This window comes from Pithys albifrons, chromosome 20, assembly GCF_047495875.1.
Source record: "Pithys albifrons albifrons isolate INPA30051 chromosome 20, PitAlb_v1, whole genome shotgun sequence".
NCBI lineage: Eukaryota > Metazoa > Chordata > Aves > Passeriformes > Thamnophilidae > Pithys > Pithys albifrons.
This window is the reverse complement of record NC_092477.1, coordinates 13518203-13540679: the sequence shown is the minus strand read 5'-3', so window position 1 is coordinate 13540679 and position 22477 is coordinate 13518203. Positions and strand designations below refer to the sequence as shown.

Genomic DNA, 22477 nt, shown 5'->3' with positions numbered 1-22477 from the left:
CTGTATTTTAATTGCCTTCCATTATAGGTCTAATAAAATCTTAGCCCTTGATTAAGAATTACAGAGTATTGGCAATAATCACATACTATGCTGCCATGACTAAAGTTAGAACTTCCATAATCATCCTAATGAAATGTTGGCATCAAAGCCCGAATGTCGAGCATGTCAACATGAGCAGCACAAAGCAAAAGCCAGGAAACAAAAAATTCACTTGTATGTCTGCTTTGCAAATGTAAGTTATAATCATATGAGAGGCAATGACTTAGTTTCAAGTATGAAAAAGCTAATAATGACAAAGGCAAAAGAAAGTATGTCATGATGTGGTGGGTTCACCTTGGCTGACTGCCAGGTATCCACTAACCTTCTCTTACCACTCTCTATCCTTTACAGGATGAGGCAAAGAAAATAAGGTACAAAAACTGTCAAGGGTTAAGATAAAGGCAATTTAATAAAGAAATGCAAAGGCTGAACGCAGAAACAAAATAAAAGAAAAAAAGAATTTATCCTCTATTTCCCATCAGCAGGCAGTGAGCAGCCACAGCCTGACTGAAGCATCACAGCAGATGCTCGGGAAGACAAATGCCTGAGTAGCAAATGCCTCCCTCCCTCCTTTCTCTGAGCCTTCACTGGTGAGCACGTCACACGGTACCGGAGCACCTCTGTATCTCTTTGTGCAGCCTCAGTGAGCTGTCCTGGCTATGTCCCCTGCCAACCTCTTGTCCACTCCCAGCCTACTGGCCTTTGTGGCAGGGGGCTGGGTTTGGAGAGAAATTCTTGGTGCTGTGGGCACTGCTTGGCAGAAGTGCAGTACTTTATCAACACCTTTCCAGCTGCAGACACAGAGCACAGCACTGTGGTGGCTGCTACGGAGAAGTGAACTCCCAAATGAACATGTTCATTAGGAACTCTTTTTTAACTCGCCTAATAAAAACGTTCTCTTGTGAACTATTTCCTTATTTCTATTCCTCAACAACTAATAATACTGACCATTGAGCAGAAAGAGGGAGAGCACCTCCCTGAAGAAACTGAAGACCAGGTCAACTGTTTACCTAACTCTGGGAATAGTAATCACATTCCCGAGATAAACAAGAGGTTCCCTATAAAACCTGGTCATCTGATAGGTGCCAACATGAAAAGCTGAGAGGCAGAGGAAAAAAAACCCTCTATTTTTTTCTTTTGTATTTAGCATCTTCCTTTTTCTTTCTCTCATTCAGTGAGAAGAAAAGACATTTTGAATACCAAATGAAACTGCTTGTCAGCTTGGGTCTGGACCCCTTGAGCTTTATACATTTGCACATGGTTTAACATAATGAGAGAGAAAATTGGCCATTCAGGTTCAAGAGATTAAAACAGAACAGTGTTTGAGATAATGGCTCCTGTAGCAGTAGGTACATTTCCTACAGTCTGATATTTGCTTAGTCTGGTCATAGAAATAAGCAGATAAGTTTTGGTCAACTTATGGATGGTACTCTAGGTTTTTAGATGTTGCTAGAAGCTGTTACAAATCTTTTGTACTCCTGCTTTACACAATGAAATTATCTCAAATTTACATGATTACACAGAAACCTGAAAGGAGAATTTCCTAGGCTATGCACTGCATTGATTTGTTTGTACTGAAAGGGGGCTCTTTCTTCTTCACTTACCATGAAATCATGACAATGCAAGCATTTGTAAAAAATCCCACAATCTGACTTCTGTTCCAATGCTAGCAAACACCCTGTGTCATCTCTTGAACTGCAACTGTTTCTATACAAGTGAGCAATTCTTATTGTTGACTCATGCTACTGATGTACCTCTGGGGTTTCCCATACACTTCAGTGGAGGATTTATGTAATTAAAATGATTTCCTTACTCAGATTTTCAAATGACATTTACCTGCAAGATCTTCTTTGGAGGAAACCAGTCGAGGAGAGCTGTTACCTGGCTCAATTCTTAAAGATAATCTGGAAAAACAAGTTTTTAGAAAAATTAAGATAAAACATTTCTCAGTAGAAGTTGAAAGTAATTATTTTGGCAGTGCTAAGTAGGAATTTTACTTTCTTTGAAGTGTAGTTTTTTTTTTTTTCATGTAACAAAACAGTAATTTTTTCAAAGTAAATCACTATCTGTTAGAACCAAGAAAGAAATTGTTAGGAGAGTCGGTCAAAACAGAACAGGAAATTGTTACTTTATCCTCCCTCTCAGCGTAAAACCGTAAGTTCATATAGTCTTTCACCTGGAAAAAAAAATCTCCAAAAGTTAGTAATTTAGATGCAAACTTAACAGCAAACATTTTATTTCCTCTGAGCATGAAAGTGAATTTAGTCTGTTATCATGTGGAAATGTGCACTCAGAAATAGCTACTTAGTTACTACAGACTTATAGAAAAGAAACATAAGTGGGTAAAGTGACCAACACTTAAAAGAAGGTAATTAGAAGAAAATATTATATGCCACTCTGCCTAACTCCATGTGTTCTAGGATGCCCTCACTCACTCTGGCGTTAGCTCAGACTCCAACATGTCTCCATCTCCCACTGCACGGCACTTCTTCCATCTCTCAAGTTTAGGCACTTGACATTCATGGGTCCTTTGCTCTGTACCTGTTTGACAAAAAGGTATGGAGGACTACAGTGTTAAGTAAGTTTTAATGGAATTGCATAAGCCCAAAGGAAACAGCTGCTGTCCCTGCACAGCACAGAACACACAGAAGCTGCGGAGCCCTCGAGCAGCTCCCAGCTGGGCACCAGGAAAGGCTCTGACTGAAGACAAAAACGTGCAGAGGGGCAGGGGGAGGAACCTGGAAGAGCATTTCAAAATACCACATACAGCCCAACTACCACTTTCCTCACTCCTGTTTATGGGGAATACCTTCCAGTTCCTTTTGAACAGTATTCAAACATTGTTGAGTATGTTTCACCATGAAGGCAGTTAACAAACCTACGGTAACTTTTCAAGTTTTTGAATTTCTATTTTTTGATAGTACTAGATTCTTTTAACCACCCAAATTAATGTATTTCAAGTACGTAATGAATCAGTCACTCCTTTCCAGGCTACCTTTTCTTTCTGCCAGCATGACTTCTGTGACCCGGAAACGCGAACATGACTCTCCCAAAGCCAACAATGAGAGAGTTGCAATGATACAAGTCAATGCACCATTCAAATGTTGATCACATGGGAATTTCTTTCACTATGGAAAAATGGCAAAAGAACCTAATGAAGTCCTTCCCTGTAAATAGGCCCCTACTGTGTGAATTTATCTTCCATCTCTGCAGAAATGTTGCAGGTGCATCCCTTGCACAGAAGTTACTCCTTCATTCACTTCTAAGGCTAATCTGTTCCTCACTATACCAGAGCTTTATTGTTCCCATGCTGTGGGCTTGACTTTTGCATAGAAAGTTTTTTACATTTTTTTAAAAATAATGTCCTGCAGAACTGTGCCACTTAAAGATATTGAGAAATTTGGGTATTAAGCTCATTTTACCGGGTTAGCTCATATTTGAGAAACCAAAGTCCTTAGGCAAAGCAGAACACGCATTTCAACTTGTTTCACAGCTTTTCTCCAAACAGAAGCAGACAACCCTCCTCCTGCTAAGCCATCACTGTTCCACTATTCCTAATTTCTTCTATTTCTGCCTGTACAAAGGACATGTTACTTGTTCTTCCCCACATGTGAAAATGGCATGTTTAGTTTCTGCCAGCTTTGAGGAGCTAATTTCTGATGCTCTTTCCTTCCCTGTTATGAAATAAGTTACTCAGTTTTATTAGTCCTCTGTGGCAATAGCCAACAGTTTATTTGGTCACTGTGGACATTTTTGTTCAATAAGCCCAGTGCAAAAAGACATAACTGCAATTCAGTCCGTGTAAGCAAATCTCTTCTTTTTTTGACAGTGATGTGATTTGTAATGCATCCCTCCTAAAAACTTCCTGCTTTGTTAGACTAAAAGGAATTTAAATCTATACACGAGGATTAGAGATTAGATTTATTCTTAAGCATGTTGAACTGAATTGTGCTCATTAAGCAGGTCCAGTCTATAATTTCAGATAACTATGTACAGAATCAGGCATTATGTAGACCTAGTGTGGCAGGACTACCTCACGTACCCAAGAAGGTCAGAAATCACTTGCCCAACTTTATATTTTGTACCAACTTCATCAGTTCGTTGCGTATCAAGGTCCAAGAACCAGTGAAGCTCTTCCAAGTTTGAAAAACAGCACAAGTGAAATACTGTCTATGAGTATGTACATCAGGGGAAGTGCTATCAGATTTAAAGCAAGAACATTCCTATACCTTCTTTAGTGACAAAAGCAAGTAAGATCAACTGCCATGCAACTACTTGGGCTTACAATTTTGCTTCCTGTTTAAAATTATTCTGGTAAAGAAGAAAAGGGGAAGATAACAGCAGAAAGCAAGACCTAACACCTCTATGGTTCAAGGGTTTAGGAAGAGGCATGTTATCACTATACTATCTAGAAAGCACTTGTATTGTGTGCTGCACTTAGAAGTTCACTGACAGAGCAACAAATGAGTCTTCATTGCTATAAAATGAGATTACATCACTCTCCACTGGTCATCTCTCCAGAAAATGTAAAGTTAGATAATGTTTTTCTGTTTGTTAAAGTACACTCTGAATCTCACCCTTTGACTTGAATGATGCCATAATTCTGCAATGTTTCCAAAACAACAAAAATGCAATTTAGCTACTTTCAACTTAAGAAAATACAGGATTTATTAAAAGAAGAACAAATAAATACTAGCCTAAATTTGAGTTTTGGTAAATATAAAGTACTCATGCTGACATGGTTTAAAAACATTTAAAATAAACTGTGAGAAAAGGGAATATATTCTGAGAATGAGATATCATTTCTCTAACCACGTTCTCTTCTATTTCCTCTGTCCTCCAGAAGGCTAGAAACAACCAAACTCATTTTTATTAAGAAGAGATACTGACAGTCAGTAGAATTTCAATCAGCTTTGCCTTGTCTGTCACCACTCAAATTTAGTTCTGCAATTCCTCTGACACTGTGTTTTCCTTGAAGCAGCGCAGGTTCTACACAGACACACACACACGTGGATGTGTCTTGCCCCTGCCACACATGTGTGACACACTTCTGTGTCAGCAGCACGAGCAGGACCCCAAACAGGGGTCCCAAACAGGACCCCTGGAGCCAGAACCTTTGGCCCCTGAGAGGCTTGGGGTGATACTCTCAACAGGTCAGTGCAGACTTTGAGACCTGATGTGCTTCCCCACCAACATTCATCATGCAGATCCTCACACACCCAGTGACACTCCCACAGCTGACTAGCACTACTACAAATTCCTGTTCTCATAGGACTGGAGCTAACATGGTGCAGCTCTTACTTTTACAGCACCAGCACTGTTACAAGTCAGTATAACCTTTTAATTGCCTATTAATTTCCCTCAGATGCTTTCCCATAGCATCCTGCCTATCTGAACCTACATTTAAACTGATTTTAGTATTCTATTGGAATATCAGTGTCTTGCCTAATATGCTCTGAGGGACTGAATCATAGGTATAAGATGGCAGCCTACAAAATGGGATTCCAGTCCTGTCTGTCCTGTCCAGACAGATAACAATGTCATAAAATAATAAGTCTTTGAACTGGTTTTACTCAAAGAAAACTGTGGAAAATAAAAGGCCTGACCTAATGATACCAAAAGGTCAGCAACAAAATTGTTTAGGAATGGCTGCAAGGTATGTCACATTAGGAAAAGATGTGGCATGGTGCCACACTGTTATATACTGCTATAACTGGGCATATTCTACAAAAACCAGTGTATGGGCTGAGAAAGAAAGATCTGTTATTTTTAGGATATGACATAATTGTCAGGGGTTTTTTGGAGCATTCCTACTTGCTGACAAGCATGAACTTGAAGGAAGCAATTGGACTAGCAGAAAAAATTGCAGAGAAAAGCTTTGTTTATATAAAGTGGCTGCCAAATCTTCCTTTTCAGTGTAATTGAGGTTCTCATTTGGCAAAACATGTGTTGGGATTCTGCCAATACATCTCAGGGCAACTAGCTAAGCTTCTTTCCCTGAGAGCCTGGTACTGAGATAGTTTTATTCTTGATGCCAAAGGTCACACATACATCTCTGCAGACAGCACAACGCTGTCCCTGGCTCAAAAAGAGCAGCCACTGGAAAGAGAGAGGAGATTCTTTTCCACTTTAAAAACTTTGTACTCTGCATTTTAAAGGCTTAAAGTTTCTTCTAACATTGGACCAAGAAAATGCCATGAAACTAAAGATCTACTTCAGGAAACTGAGAAGAAAATGTGAAATCAAATATTCAGAAAAAAATTCAAAAACCTCTTATCAAGGGCAAAAATGGAAGAGGAATTAGAGTTTTCTTTAAGGTTAGATTGATGAGTTTTGATGAATTTAATCTTTTATTTTAATTTAAAGCTCTATTCTGACGAAACAAACATGGTAGAAAAAGATCAAAGTTCTCCAATGTATATAAGCTGCAGCAACTTTCCTTGGTAAGAACCTAATCTTTCCCTCTTTTTAATACCTCTTGTGACTTCAGTCAAGTTTTGTCTTGCCATAGTGAAGCCTAGAAAGAAAACTTCTAAATTTGGATTAGTTTCACAAGTAACTAAATCAAAAGTACTAAACAATATTTAAGATACATCGAGAATCTTAAACCATTATCAGCAAGGCTGCTGCTAAAGTTAAACTAATATTTGAATTTTAAACTGAATTACTTGTATTTTTCCAAATATTTTGTTATAGTATCATGTGCTTATAGAAAACACTTGTTTAATCTTTTTCCAAGATAGTACAGTTCATGGAAGCTATTGTATATAAAGTGTTAACACTTGCATCAACAGGAAACTCCATCTAAAAATCAAACGAAACAACATGACCAGTTTGTTTAGTCCAGTCCAGGGGCTCTGTGTGTGTGGCTCGGCTTCGCAAACGAAGAATTGGGAAGGGCTGTCCCCACCCGGCATTGCCCAGCAGGTCTCCCATCCAAGTACTAATCCGGGGCTGACCCTGCTGAGCTCCCGAGATCTGACGGGATGGGATGTCAGGGAGGCATTTAACTGCCTTTTGTAACTACAACTCTTCACCTTTACTAATGACTACTCCGTTTAATTTTGCTCTATGTTCACAGTTTTAATGAAGCATGGAAGTATGAGGGAAATCTGTAAATAATGACCACTTGTTAAATTTTAACACCGAGATTTAAATCTCAGAGTACCCTTAACAAAAGTCTTTTCAAAGGCTGTGTGCACTGCTCACAGTCAAGGTGTGTCTCTGTCACAATGTCTCTATGTGTGAAACACATACAATGTCAGGAGACTGAGAAAAGGAAGAACATACCTACGTACTCTGGCAGGAATTCTAGCTCCACAGAGCAGATAAATTTTGCTACGAAAATATCAAACATGTTCCTTTTTTAACCAAATAATTTTCTTATGGAAACATCACTACTTTTAGTGCTTGTGATCAACCAGACAAAAACCCACAAACACCTCAAATCATAGCCAAGCATGAGTTTTTACAGGGAACGACCCAGTGCTGGTTCAGTTTCTTTTCCTGAAGTTTACCCTTAGCAAGGGGATAAATTTTGGACATTTTATCTCTGTTTGAAGTAATTTCTGATAATACTTGGAGAAGTTCCAAACGAACACCTTGTCTGAATGGTTTTACTTTTACAATTATTCTCTCAGGTTGAACAAACATTCCTCACAAGAATTCCTATGGACAGGTTTGGCTAAGGGATAGCCCTGTGTGGCTGGAACGAGAGCTCAAAGAACAGCTCTGGCAGCTGCAGTTACCACCAACTGCAGCTAAGTCCAAAACTGAAACAACAAATCGCCTGACTCATGTTGTGCTCAAATATAGTTTCTTTGTCTCTATTATGGTGACCCCCTTTTTTCCATCACAGCAGGATGTTACATCTGTAGGGCAGCAGAGTCAGCTCTAATTGCAGCAAAGTGCCATATGCACGTGTACATCACCCCACCCCAGCAATGCAGTCTTCTGGTACTAAACCTGCTCTTTTCTTTTGACAGACATTAACTGGTAAGTTTCAAATACCATCAACTGGTCAGGTTTCAACTTAAAATTATTTAATTATTTATCTCATTACTTTGATTAAGAAGACATTCCAGGATGCCATTACTCTGATAGTTACAAATCATATTTCAATATTTAGCTTCTGAAATTTGTATTCATTTTATCCTGGTGCTACCATTGCAATTTAGTTTAAATTTCTCTTTACCCTGACTGTTTTCTCCCAGTTGTGTTTATACGAAGTGATTCTTTTACCTAAACTTCTCCTTTTCTAGGCTAAAGCCAAAGCTATTTCTTTTAAGTCTGGTGTTACAAGATAGATGTTATTCACCCAATGGCCCTAGCATTTTTTAACCCCACTTTAAGCATGGGTGGCCAGAATTGTGCTCCATGGAGGCTCTCACCAGCTCCTTCTGAAGGAGTAGAAACAATTCTGATTTTTATAGAAACACTGTATTTGATAGGGAGTAGGGATGAATTTGTCTTTTCATGGCTTTATCTCACTTTCAACAGCTATCTACTGATCAACACCATAAACTAAAGTCAGAATAATTATGTAACACTTTGGTTTTTGTGGCACTATCATTTTAGTCATCAGGCCATCTGATTCTTCTTTTGGGATATTCAAATCATGTTCTACTTCAATGAACCCTTCCATCACTGTTTTATTAGCACACAGCCTACGTACACACAAACTGTGAGACAAAGTTCTTAACTGAAATATATAATAAAACTGATAACAAGACTGATTTAATTAGCAACCTCTCTCCCTAAAACATATTCTAGAATATTTTATACTGGCATCACATTATTGAACATCTGTTTGCCTTCAGTGCTTTAGATTCTGCTCAACTATAGTTACTGTATTTGTCAATAGCTAATTGTATAGTATTGCACCTACCTTGGTTGAGCTATTTAAAACCTTGGCTGACAGACCCAGATTTAATTTGCTAGCTCTTCAGAATTACTGGCCAGGAATTGTCACTTCTTTTAACTGGAGCACATTCACATACTGACCAATGTGCTCTCTGGTGTCTGCTTCAAACCACTGTGTGGGTTGGCTCTTCTCCAGGTCTTTTGTAAACATTGCTTTGACAGGCTTAACCCCCAAAACTTAAATCCCCAAATCTTAAGTACCAATTTACTAAAAATAGTTATTTGAAATTGGTAGATGTTCTTAATGTATTATTTATAACACCATAGAGTCAATCTTGGAGACGACTTTAGGATTATTAACAAAATTGCCAGCAAACAACCATCATGTAATAGAATTTTCATCTACTTTTAACTGTTACAAATATATTTCATTTTATAAATCTGCTTATAGTCATAAAGGAAGACTGTGATTTTGGATTTTACTCAGCAGAAACATCTTCAGTCAAGGGCTTTTTGTTCAGCTCTTAATCAAAATAACAATCAAGTGATATTTCCTTTAAATTTCCCAAAGCCTGAAGAAAAGAACAGTACTTACTTATAATTGTCATCTTCTACAAATTTCTGAAGTTCTTCAATGTAATGGACAGACTTCAAATACTTTTGCACATGGGGCAGTTTTGTGAGATGATCTGTGGAGTGTTCAAACAAACAAAGATGAACATTCATGCCACCCAAAACTGATTATTATTTTAGGGTATTTTTCTGGTTCTTACAGTTACCTTAATGGAAACAGAGAATTTGAACCTTCCTAAAGAATAAACCAGGCAGAAATACTACTTTGACTCTAAGAAGATGTTACAGACTGGATGCAGCAAAAATGATGCTCTCAGTTCTTAAAGAAAGGAAAGATGCATTGCATCACCATGAAAGCTCAAGGATTTTATTAGATGCTGTCTCACAGGTGGAAAAGAGTTTTATTTCCTGCAAACCCTGCTTGAATTTTCGTTCATTTTTCTGCAGCCATGGCTATTAGTGGTGCTCTTATGACCAAGAAGTGATTTTAAAATTACTAAATAATTAATTAAAAATTACAATGCTGAATGCCAAGAATGAAAGATGCTAAGTTCAGAGTGACAGAAAACCCCCCTGACACATCAGGTGCATGGATAAGAATATGCCTCATAGTACCTAACTTAACCTTTATGCTCTTGAAAAGACAACTGTTTTAAAGGCACCCTTTATTCCAGAACAGTTTCTTCAAGGCCATATTTTAATTTTCATCCTGATTTTAACTAAAGCACTCAAAATTAATGCACAGCATTGCAGGAAGATACCAAAGCTGTCAAAAGGCAAGGGTCAATGAAATAATGAAGTTTCTTTGTCATTCAAAGTATTCAGAGACAAAATGAAACTCACAATAAGGAAGTGGCACCTGAATAATCTAGCTATTCATAATCATACATTATTATGGCTAGTCCCTACCTTTAAGTACTTTAAAATAAGTTGACAACAATACCAAAGGACAAGGACTGGATACTTAAACATACACAGTTAACTTCTCACCTCGTGTCCTCACAATCTTTTTATTTTGTCCTAAGCACTTTGAAACTGTAGCATTAAATGCCCTGAACTTACTCAATTGTGTAGCTGCTGCCAAGGCTTACCAGCTCGTTTCATGTTTAAGCAATGAAAAGTCATGCTAAGTCCCCAAGAGCACACTGAGTATTCATCAAGACTCCAAACCCAGCAAATTTCTTGATATACATCTTCACTAGCAGGCTAGAATTGCAGAAATTAATTTTAGAGTAAAATCACATTAACAAAAAGAACAACCTCTCATTTTCCTCACTTCATCCAGGAGCAATGTATGTGGAGAAGCTTAACACAATCGAACAACTTGTATAGACTGAAGTATTTGTATTTCATTTTGTATCATCAGGATGTTAACAACAAAATAATAATGAAATGAACACATTGTACACTCCAGAAATATACCTACTGCACAGTAAAGGGAAAATATTAATATAATTCTCTCTGATTGCCTCTGGTGGAAACAGAATACAACCCAAATGCAACAGCTGCACTTGAAAGTATATCATTTGTAGCCCACACGTAGCAGTAAACTCTACACAACCTCTGTTATAACTCTTACAATTTAGAATACATATTTATCTGCCCAATTTACTGGTAAGACTGAAGCTACACAGGAGTGGAAGCTACATCACTTATCAGGACTGAACTCTACCAACGTTAGCCTCTTGTGTTGCCTTTACAAAGGGCAAAAAAACTGCTTCCACAATGTTGCACTAAAGAAATTTTAGCTAAGGCTTAATAGGCATAACAAAATTTACCAACCATAGTTACAGGAGACCTGCAGATCAGCAATTATTCGGAGAATATTGTTCATTTGATTGGATCTTTGTTCATTCTCCATAATGCTGTCTGAAGCGGGATATGCAGAATCAATGTAGATTAAATCCAAGAGATAAATTCCTGAAACAAACAAATCAATGAACCAATTGATCTAGTGTTTCAAACAGAAATAGTTGCATTATTTTTCATGCATACCAACAGCCAGCAGCTATTTACTCTCACTGGGGTCTGGACCCATTAAACAAAGGAGACCTTGGGATTTGCATATTGAAAAATTCCGTAATTACTGCTTGAATTTTATGACACCTCTTGAAAAAGGACAGAAAAGCTTTGTAACTTAGGCTAATGCTCACTATGAGCAATTTTCAGGACACTAAAAAGAGAGTGAGAGCTGCACCAGCTGGTGGAGTGAGGGTTGGGACACAACCAGAGCCCCCTGCAATGCCACCAGTCGCTGCTGGAACGAATTACTGCAGCTTTGGCTCTGGCTCCAGGGTGACTTTGCTAGAGGACATCAGGAGAAGATACTTAGGATTGACTAGGTAAAAAAGCATAAAGAAAAGGGGGTTATTTATTAATTTATTAATTTAGAAAAAGGCATGAAAAAATGTAGTTTTTCCCTTGAGAACAACATGTGCTGTAGACTGAACACAAATCACTATGTGTGCTCCATTCAGGGCCCACTGCAGCTATTGCTAGTGTGTCAAAAACATTATTGTGGTCTGATTTTTTTTTTAAGGATTGCTCAAACGTTTAGGGTCAGCTAAAAGGCAGACTGTAATTTAACATATTCCTAAACTATTCTACGACCTGTGCAGGAAAGTTAGATGCCTCTTTGTTGCATAACAAAGAAGGGAACATTCTTTTAAACAGGAAAATAACTTGTGCAGCATTAAAATCTACCGTATTTCCACATTAGATTTTCCATACTGGTTTTTGAGCATGTTTATAATTAATGATTCCCCCCCTTCACCCCATGTTTTCTTGAAAAGAACATTCTTAATTCCAACAAATTACCTTGCTGCCTCATTTCACTTTTCTAGCTTTAGAACATGACATTTCCTCAACAAAGCCCACCTATTAAAACAACAGGCAATGCAGCTGTGCTAGTCAAGCACAATTTTTCAAAAGGGAAGGAAACGCAGGGACCACGCCTAAGCAAAGTGCTTCAGAGAGAATTCCAGTATGCTTGCATTAATTACTGATAACAGTCAGATCACTGGAAGGCCATTAAGTTTGTGCAGTGAAAACAAATTATTTTCATGTCATCTCCTGGTTCTAAGTATGCCTTAAAGTTACTCAGGTTAAAAAACCCAAAAGAAACAAAACCAAAATCCAAATCTGAACCCCTGGAAATTGTATTTCCATCTGGGAAAATAATAAACTCTTTTCTCAAATGAAAATGTTCTTATGTGTTCTCTAGTTATGTCTCATTTCTATCATACATAGCTACAAGTTACAGACCACCAGCATAGTCTAGGAAATCTAAGAAAAGCATGTGGCTTACTAGAAGTTTTCTTCTTTACAGCTTAATAAAAAGACCCAAATCCATCGATACAGAAGTTTTCTTAATTTGTAGTACTGAGTATCTGCATGAGCAAAACCTCCTCGCCATGTTAAGTGCACTCCATACTTTGCTATCACATCATTTTACAGCTGAGATTCAGTCTTGTCATGAAATTTTGCGTATCTAAAGTGCTGCCTGGAGAATCTCCATTAATGTTCCTACTCTGAGACTGAGGAACACCATAGAAATCCCTTGCAAGACCTTTTATCACTCGTGCTGAGCTTGCTATGTATCTGTTTCCTCAGATCTCTACCACCTTGACAAGTAAGTGGTTCACTGGATCACACTGTATTATCTCCAGCATTAGCCAGGCTGCAATACCTAATTTGTTGAGGTTTTTTAGCTTATGCATTCATGTGTTCTGGAAAAGCCTTCCAGTGCTCAGGGAGAAATGAATGAAGAAATCATATGACCTGTCATTGCAAAATGAAGAAACAAAGAGGCAGCAATAAGCCAGAACAAATTCAGTCTGTTATGAACCATTAAATACTTTGCTTTGAAACCATAAGGCCAAACCAAATTGTCTCTTAAGCCCCCAGCAATCTGTGAATTTGGACTATGAAAGAACCATACCCCCCTCATACCCATACCCACTGACACGACAGATAGGAGAGTGCTGCAGTGACTACAGGTAATTTGATAATCCCATCAAAACCAACAGGGACATTTAGCCCTTGTAAATGAGTGGAATAAGAGTTGGATTAACAACTGAGCAACATATAAACCAACTGGCTCTTCACTGTCCCCTCTTGCCCAGTGGCACAGCAAAATGCAGTCAGAGTTCCAGCTGTCAAAATTCCACCTGCTCCCAGCCTCTGTACTGCAACATGCCTTATGGCAGCTGGGTCAAGGCTGCTCCAGCTACTCTGAGCAAGTCAGTAGCTTCCCATTGATATGAAGGGTACAGACACCCTCTCACTCTGCAGCAGTGGTTGTAAACATTTCTTCAGGACAGTCCACTTTCCAGGACACTGTGCAGATGAGGACCAATGAGATACACATGCAACAAAAAGGATGAAAGGGTGTTAGCCTGGGTCCTAGAAATTCCAAATAAAAATGCAAGGAAACGGCCTTTTGGTAGGTAGTACCAAACTGATGGATGTCAAAAAAATTAAACTGAATGTGATATGCTGGAATGTGTGAGAGAACATACTCTCTGTAATTACACACCAAGCAACACCTTTCCAAAGTTCCTCTTTGTATCATCTTTTAAAGCAAGAAGGATGATTAGTTTGTTTGGTTTTGTGTTTTTCTGAGGGTTTGGGGTTTTTTTTAGCATTAGCAGCCTGTATCTGGGCAGTTACATTTTGAACTCTTCTACATATATGATGTGATAATAAGAATAGATGAGAATCAGTTTACTTTGTACAGAGAAATGACAACATTATTCCCTTCAGCAAGAGACTTCAAGACATGTTTCTCTAAGGAAAGGCTCAGAGCTGCCCCATGCCAAAGCAAACACACAGCACTAGATTTTCAAACTTTGGCTCACATTTGTGCTACTGTGCACTGAAAAAAAGCTCTCTAAGCTGTGGAGCCATCAGGATATTTTCCAGAGGGTGAGCTCATGGGCAGATTCTTCCACAGCAAGTATCCCCTTCCAGCGATATTCACGTTTCTCCATTGTTACCAGAACTAATTTTGCAGCTGGATACTATATGCAGACAACATAGTGTTCATTAGATTATGGTGTCATGGAAATAATAACACAGACTAAGGAAAAGCATGGTCAAGTAATTCAGAACTAAATTTATCAATGAAAATCACAACGTGTAAAAGGGGATCAATTATTTTTAAATTAGCAAACTCCCCCCAAACCTCTAATATCAAGCTCTTAAATTTTAACTGGAGAGCTCAAACAAAGGCATAATATTAGTAACAGTTCAAAGACAGGGAAACATTAGTACAACAAAAAAGTGACCTTGAAATGTAACAGTCAATGCCACCTAGATAATGCATCTTGAGTGCTACATCCACTAGACAACAAGTTCCAAGGCTAAGTTTTATTGAAAAAAGTATTTATAGAGAACTGGAGTGTTCAGCAGGATGCAAACCTAAGTCTGTATATTTGTGTCTTGATTCACAGTTAAGCTTCTCCTATTGTTTCTTTAATCAATAATAGTCAAAGTTTCTGTAAAATAGAAAGTAGCACTGAGGCAGATAATAAATAAGCATACCTGCGAGTTGAAGGGTGCTAATAAAAAGGTCTTAAAAAAATACCCCCAAGCCTTCTGAAATCAGTGGTTACTTAACTTCACCCAATTTTGATGAACCTTGGCTGAAGCATGTAAGCTTTAAATTGTTCATGAACAGCTACGATGTATAATTTGGTCTTCATTAAGAAAGACTGACATAACATGCTATGAAAGACAAAACACTTTCAGTGCAGTACAAAGTTATGCCAATGAGAAAAGCTGAGAAGGTATCACTTTAAACTGCAGTAACAGAAACAAAGGGAAATCTGATTTTTAAGGCCTTTGCCTGAAGTTAGAAAATCAGGGTTCAAATTTTCTGTTCTCTCACAGATTTCTTTGACCAGGGCATGTTATTGTCATAATCTATTTACCAAAAGTTGAGAGAGAACGAGAGAGAGAGGGAGAGAGAGACAGTGAGTGTGAGTGTGTATGTGTGTGTGTGTCAGAGTGAGTGTGTGTGTCTCTGTGTGTCCCCGTGTGTGTGTGTGTGTGTGTGTGTCTGTGTGTCTGTGTGTCTGTGTGTGTGTGTGTCTGTGTGTGTGTCTGTGTGTTTGTGTGTGTGTGTCTGTGTGTGTGTCTGTGTGTGTGTCTATGTGTCTGTGTGTGTGTGTCTCTGTGTGTGTGTGTCTGTGTGTGTGTGTGTGTGTCTGTGTGTGTGTGTCTGTGTGTGTCTGTGTGTGTGTGTGTGTGTGTGTGTGTGTGTGTGTGTGTGTGTCTGTGTGTGTCTGTGTGTGTGTGTGTGTGTCTGTGTGTGTCTGTGTGTGTGTGTGTCTGTGTGTGTGTGTGTGTGTGTGTGTGTGTGTGTGTGTCTGTGTGTGTGTGTGTGTGTGTGTGTGTGTGTGTGTGTCTGTGTGTGTCTGTGTGTGTCTGTGTGTGTGTGTGTGTGTGTGTGTGTGTGTGTCTGTGTGTGTGTCTGTGTGTGTGTGTGTGTGTCTGTGTGTGTGTCTATGTGTCTGTGTGTGTGTCTATGTGTCTGTGTGTGTGTCTGTGTGTGTGTCTGTGTGTGTGTCTGTGTGTGTGTGTGTCTGTGTGTCTGTGTGTGTGTCTGTGTCTGTGTGTGTGTGTGTGTCTGTGTGTGTGTGTGTGTCTGTGTGTGTGTGTGTCTGTGTGTGTCTGTGTGTGTCTGTGTGTGTCTGTGTCTGTGTGTGTCTGTGTGTCTGTGTCTGTGTGTCTGTGTGTGTCTGTGTGTGTGTGTGTGTGTGTGTCTGTGTGTGTGTGTGTCTGTGTGTCTGTGTGTGTGTCTGTGTGTGTGTGTGTGTGTGTGTGTGTGTCTGTGTGTGTGTGTGTCTGTGTGTGTGTGTGTCTGTGTGTGTGTGTGTGTCTCTGTGTCTGTGTGTGTCTGTGTGTGTCTGTGTCTGTGTGTGTCTGTGTGTCTGTGTCTGTGTGTCTGTGTGTGTCTGTGTGTGTGTGTCTGTGTGTGTCTGTGTGTGTGTGTGTCTGTGTGTCTGTGTGTGTGTCTGTGTGTGTGTGTGTCTGTGTGTCTGTGTGTGTGTCTGTGTGTGTGTGTGTCTGTGTGTGTGTGTGTCTGTGTGTGTCTGTGTGTGTCTGTGTGTGTGTGTGTGTGTGTCTGTGTGTGTGTCTGTGTCTGTGTGTGTCTGTGTCTGTGTGTGTCTGTGTGTTTGTGTGTCTGTGTGTGTGTGTGTGTGTGTGTGTCTGTGTGTGTGTGTCTGTGTCTGTGTGTGTCTGTGTGTTTGTGTGTCTGTGTGTGTCTGTGTCTCCGTGTCTGTGTCTGTGTGTGTCTGTGTGTGTGTCTGTGTGTCTGTGTGTGTGTGTGTGTGTGTCTGTGTGTGTGTCTGTGTCTGTGTGTGTCTGTGTCTGTGTGTGTCTGTGTGTTTGTGTGTCTGTGTGTGTCTGTGTCTCCGTGTCTGTGTCTGTGTGTGTCTGTGTGTGTGTCTGTGTGTCTGTGTGTGTGTCTGTGTGTGTGTCTGTGTGTCTGTGTGTCTCTGTGTGTGTCTGTGTGTCTGTGTGTGTGTGTCTGTGTGTGTGTGTCTGTGTCTGTCTGTGTCTCCGTGTCTGTGTGTGTGTCTGTGTGTGTGTGTGTTTGTGTGTGTGAGCATTTCCCTGTCAGAAAGAGCTCATAAAAATAAATGACTAGGAAGACTTAACAAAGCCAGGAGTTAAATTCCTGATATAAATAATGTAACAATGTGCAGCCTGCAGAAGGAGCAGCACCATTTATCCTTAACAATTCAGAATTTCAGATCTCTTTGGAGGTTTATGACAATTTGCAGGCACAAAGTGTAATTGAAAACTTTCAGTACCTAAAATTGTCTCACAAATACACAGTGTTGCAAAATTGACCACAAAAAAACCTGTGCAGATAAAGACTGAAAATTTACATCATTCTTAATTGTGTAACTTCTCATTTCTATTTTTTAAAAACTTTTTGTTTTCTAATGGATATCAAACTATCCTATAAAATAGTAGGGCTAACAAACCCAAAATTAGGGGGTTAAACCATACCACTATGATATACTTGACATATATTTTAGTGCACAGTGCTCTGTTAAGTGTCTGCTTTGCAAATGCAAGTACATTAGGAAACAGCTGCTGTACCGTATTTTTGTCAGTCAGACATTTACTACTTTGCAAAAAAGATTAGTGAGCTGGTAGGGAAGTATTTCAGATTAGCCTGGGGACTTTTAAGTAACATTTTGATCAAATACTATAATAAACTACCACGTTTGTTTGGCAGACTGTACTGTTACCGTGAAAGCCACAAAGACATGCTGTAAGAGGAGAGGAAAAAAAGTTAAATGTTCTAATGAACAATTTAGTTCTTACTCACAATCACATCCAATTTAGTTCCTACTTACAACCACATACACTTGTATGGACATCGCAGTCTCTGAATGCACGTCCTGCCGTGTACCAGGACGCCTGGACACAGAGCACTCCTTGGGGAGAGGAAGCAGTGCCTGCAAAACATGCAGTGACTGGCACACTGAACACAAGGGAACCCATGGGAAGGAATTCTTTTCCATTTTATCTCCTCAAAATTGAATAACGACACTGCTTTGATAAAAGAGCCAGGAAAGACAAAGATATGATTCTAATTTGTAGTGAGCTGTATTTATGAAAGCATTTTCCCACATACAGTAGTGTGGTTGAATCATACTAAATAAAGCAGAGGACGGAGGGGAAGAAACTTATCAATTAGCTACGTGGTAGAAAGTCCAAATTACTAGTCAGCAGTTCATAAAACCAAAGACATCATTGTTAGGAGATGAGCTCACAGAAAAGCCAACAGTTTTGTGGTATTGCTGGTTTCATGAACACTGACAAATCCCATGGAATAAAGGCTGGAAAAGTTTTCTACAAAACCAAATGTATATACTGGTCAGCCTTGGTGGGACTTGGGAGTACTCAAAACAACTGAAGACAATCATTTGCCAAGGCAACACCACGGGATTTGTAACACAAAGAAACATTCATTATAACATGTCTCGAGAGACATTACACCATTAGGAGATGGTCCTGTGGATGGCCATCAAGGTGATCACTGGGTTGGAAAACTTGTCATAGGAAAATAATTTAAAGGAATTTGATCAGTTCAGCTTAGAGAAGCAAAGGGACCGGAATGGGACCTGATCAGTCTTTCAGTACCTACAAGGCAGTCACAAGGAAGATGGAAATACTCTCAGAGCGATACTCAGTAACAGGACAAGAGGCAAGGGGGGACATTCTGTCTGAATACAAGCAAAAGTTCCCCTCTGTGAGTACAACTAAATATTAGAATAGGTTACCTGGTAGAGGAGAGCAACTTCCCTTGCTGGAAATATTCCAAGATTTGGCTTCACTGGACCCTAGGTAACCTAAACTATGGCCCTGCTTTCCACAGAAGGCTGGATCAGACAATCTCCAGGAGTCTCTGCCAGCCACAACTCTATTATTATATGATAAATGTGATAAATGTGCTTGCCTATGCTTATACATCTATTATTGTAGAGGAGTTTGGAGTAATGGAGTTAGATAGACTAATTTGCTGCAGCAGCAAGGCTCTGTATGTGCAAGCAGACAAAGGACACTGACTTTAACTGTGGAAAAAGCAGGTACTTCAAGGAATCTCTTTTATCAGGAGATATAAGCAAAACTTAACTTATAAACAGGTAGAGCTAGGGAGAACCTTATTTTGGCTCGATCAGCTTCAGCTATATCAACTAATAAAACTAAAATTTTATGTTGTTAATCCCGTGGCCTTTCCTGAGTCTCACTCTAATGGATCACCGGAAGGAATCATCTCACCTTTGTCACTGCAGTGATGAAGCCTCATACAGAAAAACAGATCAGTAAGTGCAACAAAAAAAACAAGCAACTTTCAAACTAAGATACCACTGCATGAAGGAAAATGCTACCAAAACTTCAGCTGGAATGATGTTCAGGATGTTGTACTCTGAATCACCTCCAACTGGTGCAAATAATATTCACTGAAACAGGCTAAAAAAATATGAAGCTGTCTGGAGCTTTCTAGCAAAGCTTTCCCTCTAAAAGAATTGGATTTGCTCAAAAGTACTGCCAATTTTTATTTCTTTTTCATTTTTTCTCAAAACCCAACTATTTCCTAATGCTTTTCCCATGAATTGGGAAAAATATATTACAGAAGATTAAATACTTTAAGAATGATGCATTTTAACATTTTTAAACATACTCTATCCAGTGTCAGAAAGCAAAAAATGCTTCAAAAAAGAATATAGGAAAAAGGCAAAGGTACAATAGCTGTTTTCCAGATGTAGTTTCCTGCCAGAAGCAAGCAGTGGTTAAGGGACTTCCTGAGATGGATCTTACATAAACACTTTTGGGTTTAAGTCTGGGTGGTAATTTTTCTTTACAACATTTCTTCTCTGAATTTGTCTGTTCACTTTTTCTGCTACTCCTACAGAAATGCCTTTTTCAAAAAAAAAAAATTAGTTTTGAAAGATACTGTGGCAATTGAACTGCACCCTGTCTCAAAAAACCAATCTCTCTGATTTCTCACTTTTCCTTTTCAAGATTGGCACATTCTGATCTCTTTTGTTTACGTTGAGCTTCTGATCACTGACCCAAAGTCAGTTGATTAACAGTATTTTCACTCCCTTGCAAAGCCAAACTCACCCCTGCCAGCTGCATCCCCTGCTGCTGCCATCAGCTTCCACAGCCAGATATAACCGGGTGTTAGCACCTTACTACTGGGAGGATGTTATCAGATTTTAATACAAACTGATCCCTGAAATTCTCAGTATGAAAGACAAATGAACTATGACATTTTTTGCAAAGCACATCATTCAGCCTAGAGCCTTTAACAAAAGCAATGAACTGCACTTCACAGTATTACAAATCCAAGGAAATGGTATTCCCACGAGGTAAAAGCAAATGCCCACACTAAGGCAAATCCTACCTTTTCCTTCAATCCTTCCCAAAGAGCAAACACCTACTGTTATCTAAACAATTCAGATATCCTACAAACACTTGGCACATCCAAATAAAAGCTCTCTGTCATCTATCAAGTTGCAACAACTTTTCCCCTGTAGACAAAACTGCAACAGATCCAAGAAATGTGGCAGCTTCTTCATATGCAATTTGGAACAAGCCATATACAAAGCTTACAGAACAGGTTATTTAGCTTTAAAAAGACAAAAATGCACTCAGCACTTAATCACAGGCTGATCTGTGTAATAATATATTTCTTGTTCGGCAAAGAGGACAGTCAAAGAAAGAATTTGTCCATTTTTTATAATTTCTTTTAATAACACAGTTACCTGTAAGAGAACTTTACTGACAAGACTAAGAAGAACACCACAAGAGACATCTCCAGTCTCCTCCATTGTGCAAAATTTTTAGGCATTATTGCACTTCTTTAAGTGACCGAGTATCAGTGGAGCTTAGGTACAGGTTAAGGAGCTTAAAAGGTGTTATGGATGCTTTATAAATATTGTCCTAAATAAACCACCTCATCCCCCAGAAATCCTGCTTTTTTTCAAGAACCTTGGCGCTGCGACGCATAACTCTAAGTTAGGAACCTTTTTTTCCTACAAAAGGAAAGACTCTAAAAATTTTAAAATAAAAACTTGATACTCCAGCCAAATTGTAATCCAGGCAGGGAATCACCTACCCAGCTCAGCAAGGAGTTAGGAATTGGAGAAACCAACCAGCACAGGAAACATATCCTGGCAAACACTCATGGTAAACCCACTCCCCTTGCTCTTCCTGCTCCCACTTCCCTTCCTTGAGCAGCTCTGTGTATCTTAGGCTGAAAAGGCCCCTTGGAAAGGAAAAAGCATGAATCATACACAAGTTGAAAGTAAGTTTAATATGACTATTGATAAACCTGACAAAAATGAATAGAATGATCACTTTCTGGTTCTCTTAAGCCGGCTTTGTCAGTATAAAACCGGTACATTAGAAAAGCTTTGAACAGCTTTAACCCCAAGAGCCCTGAATTGGACACTTCAGTATCTGGTTTTGTGTCCTCTCTCTTTAGAGAGGAGTAAGCCTTTGAGTTATAATAGAAAATAATGTAACGAAACAACAGTAAATAATTAGAGGTGCTATTATTCCCTGAAGGAATCCCAGGCCATGTAGTAAAAGTACAAGGAATTAAAAAAGCTCAAGGTTTACTGAATTGCTAGTGCAATATATTTACACATGGGGATTTTTTCCGACATCCACTTTTATGATGGAAATAATTTATCATTAGACTTGTTCACATTTTAACTTGAATGGAAATAGTTTGCTTCAATTCAGTATCATTAAACCTCTTTATCTGTCCTTGAGTTCATCTTCAGTGTTCTCATATTGGTTTTCTCCACTTCCTCAAAACCCAACGATCTTTAAAACCGATAAATTACAAACAAAATATTATTTGAATATGGTATAGCTTTATAAAGATGGCTATTATATACAATGACTGAAATAACAATTTGGTTTGCTAAGCTGTAACAAAAATTTACATTTTTATATTGTTTCACTTTTAATTTTGGTAATTTCTTTACAAGACTCCCAGCAAGTTATAAATACATCTTAAAGACAGCTTTTACATTCATTCATTCAACAAATTATTTATAAACCCAGAGGTGATAGCTAATAACTAAAAACATTCTACAGACACAAAGTTCTGTAATAGCAAATTTTTTAAAAGGTTCTAGGAAAACAGTAAGAATTTACTGCAGTCAAACTAGCCAGAGTTTAGATTATCAGGACGAGTGGCGAGAAACATTACGAAATGCTCGGGGGTTCAGCCATATTATGAATTCTCAACTTGCATTAGATGGTTTTAAGAGTTTGCCGGAATTTGGCCAATTTTATCTTCCTTCATTATGCGATCGAGCTGTTCCATGACAGACACACCCGGGCAGCGCTCCTGGCGGAGCGCCGGGCAGTCCCCTCGGGTGCGGAGATGGGGCACTCCCGGCTCGGCTCCCCCAGTTCGGCTCCCCCGGTTCGGCTCCCCCAGTTCGGCTCCCCC

The 22477-nt window shown here is 39.0% G+C and overlaps 1 protein-coding gene across 2 annotated transcripts in view; it reads right to left on the bottom strand.

Annotated features, from left to right (window-relative positions):
* The window catches only part of RALGPS1 (Ral GEF with PH domain and SH3 binding motif 1), a 76047-nt gene that overhangs the window by 17091 nt on the left and 36479 nt on the right, over window positions 1–22477 (bottom strand). For both annotated transcript variants that reach the window (XR_011699505.1, XM_071574625.1), the window contains exons 11-13: window positions 11257–11394; window positions 9497–9590; window positions 1876–1943 (exon numbers count right to left, since the gene is read on the bottom strand). Coding sequence is in view for 1 of the 2 variants with exons in the window: in XM_071574625.1 (XP_071430726.1) it covers window positions 1876–1943; window positions 9497–9590; window positions 11257–11394 (300 nt within the window). In the remaining variant the exon portion in view is untranslated. The remainder of the gene's footprint in view (window positions 1–1875; window positions 1944–9496; window positions 9591–11256; window positions 11395–22477) is intronic.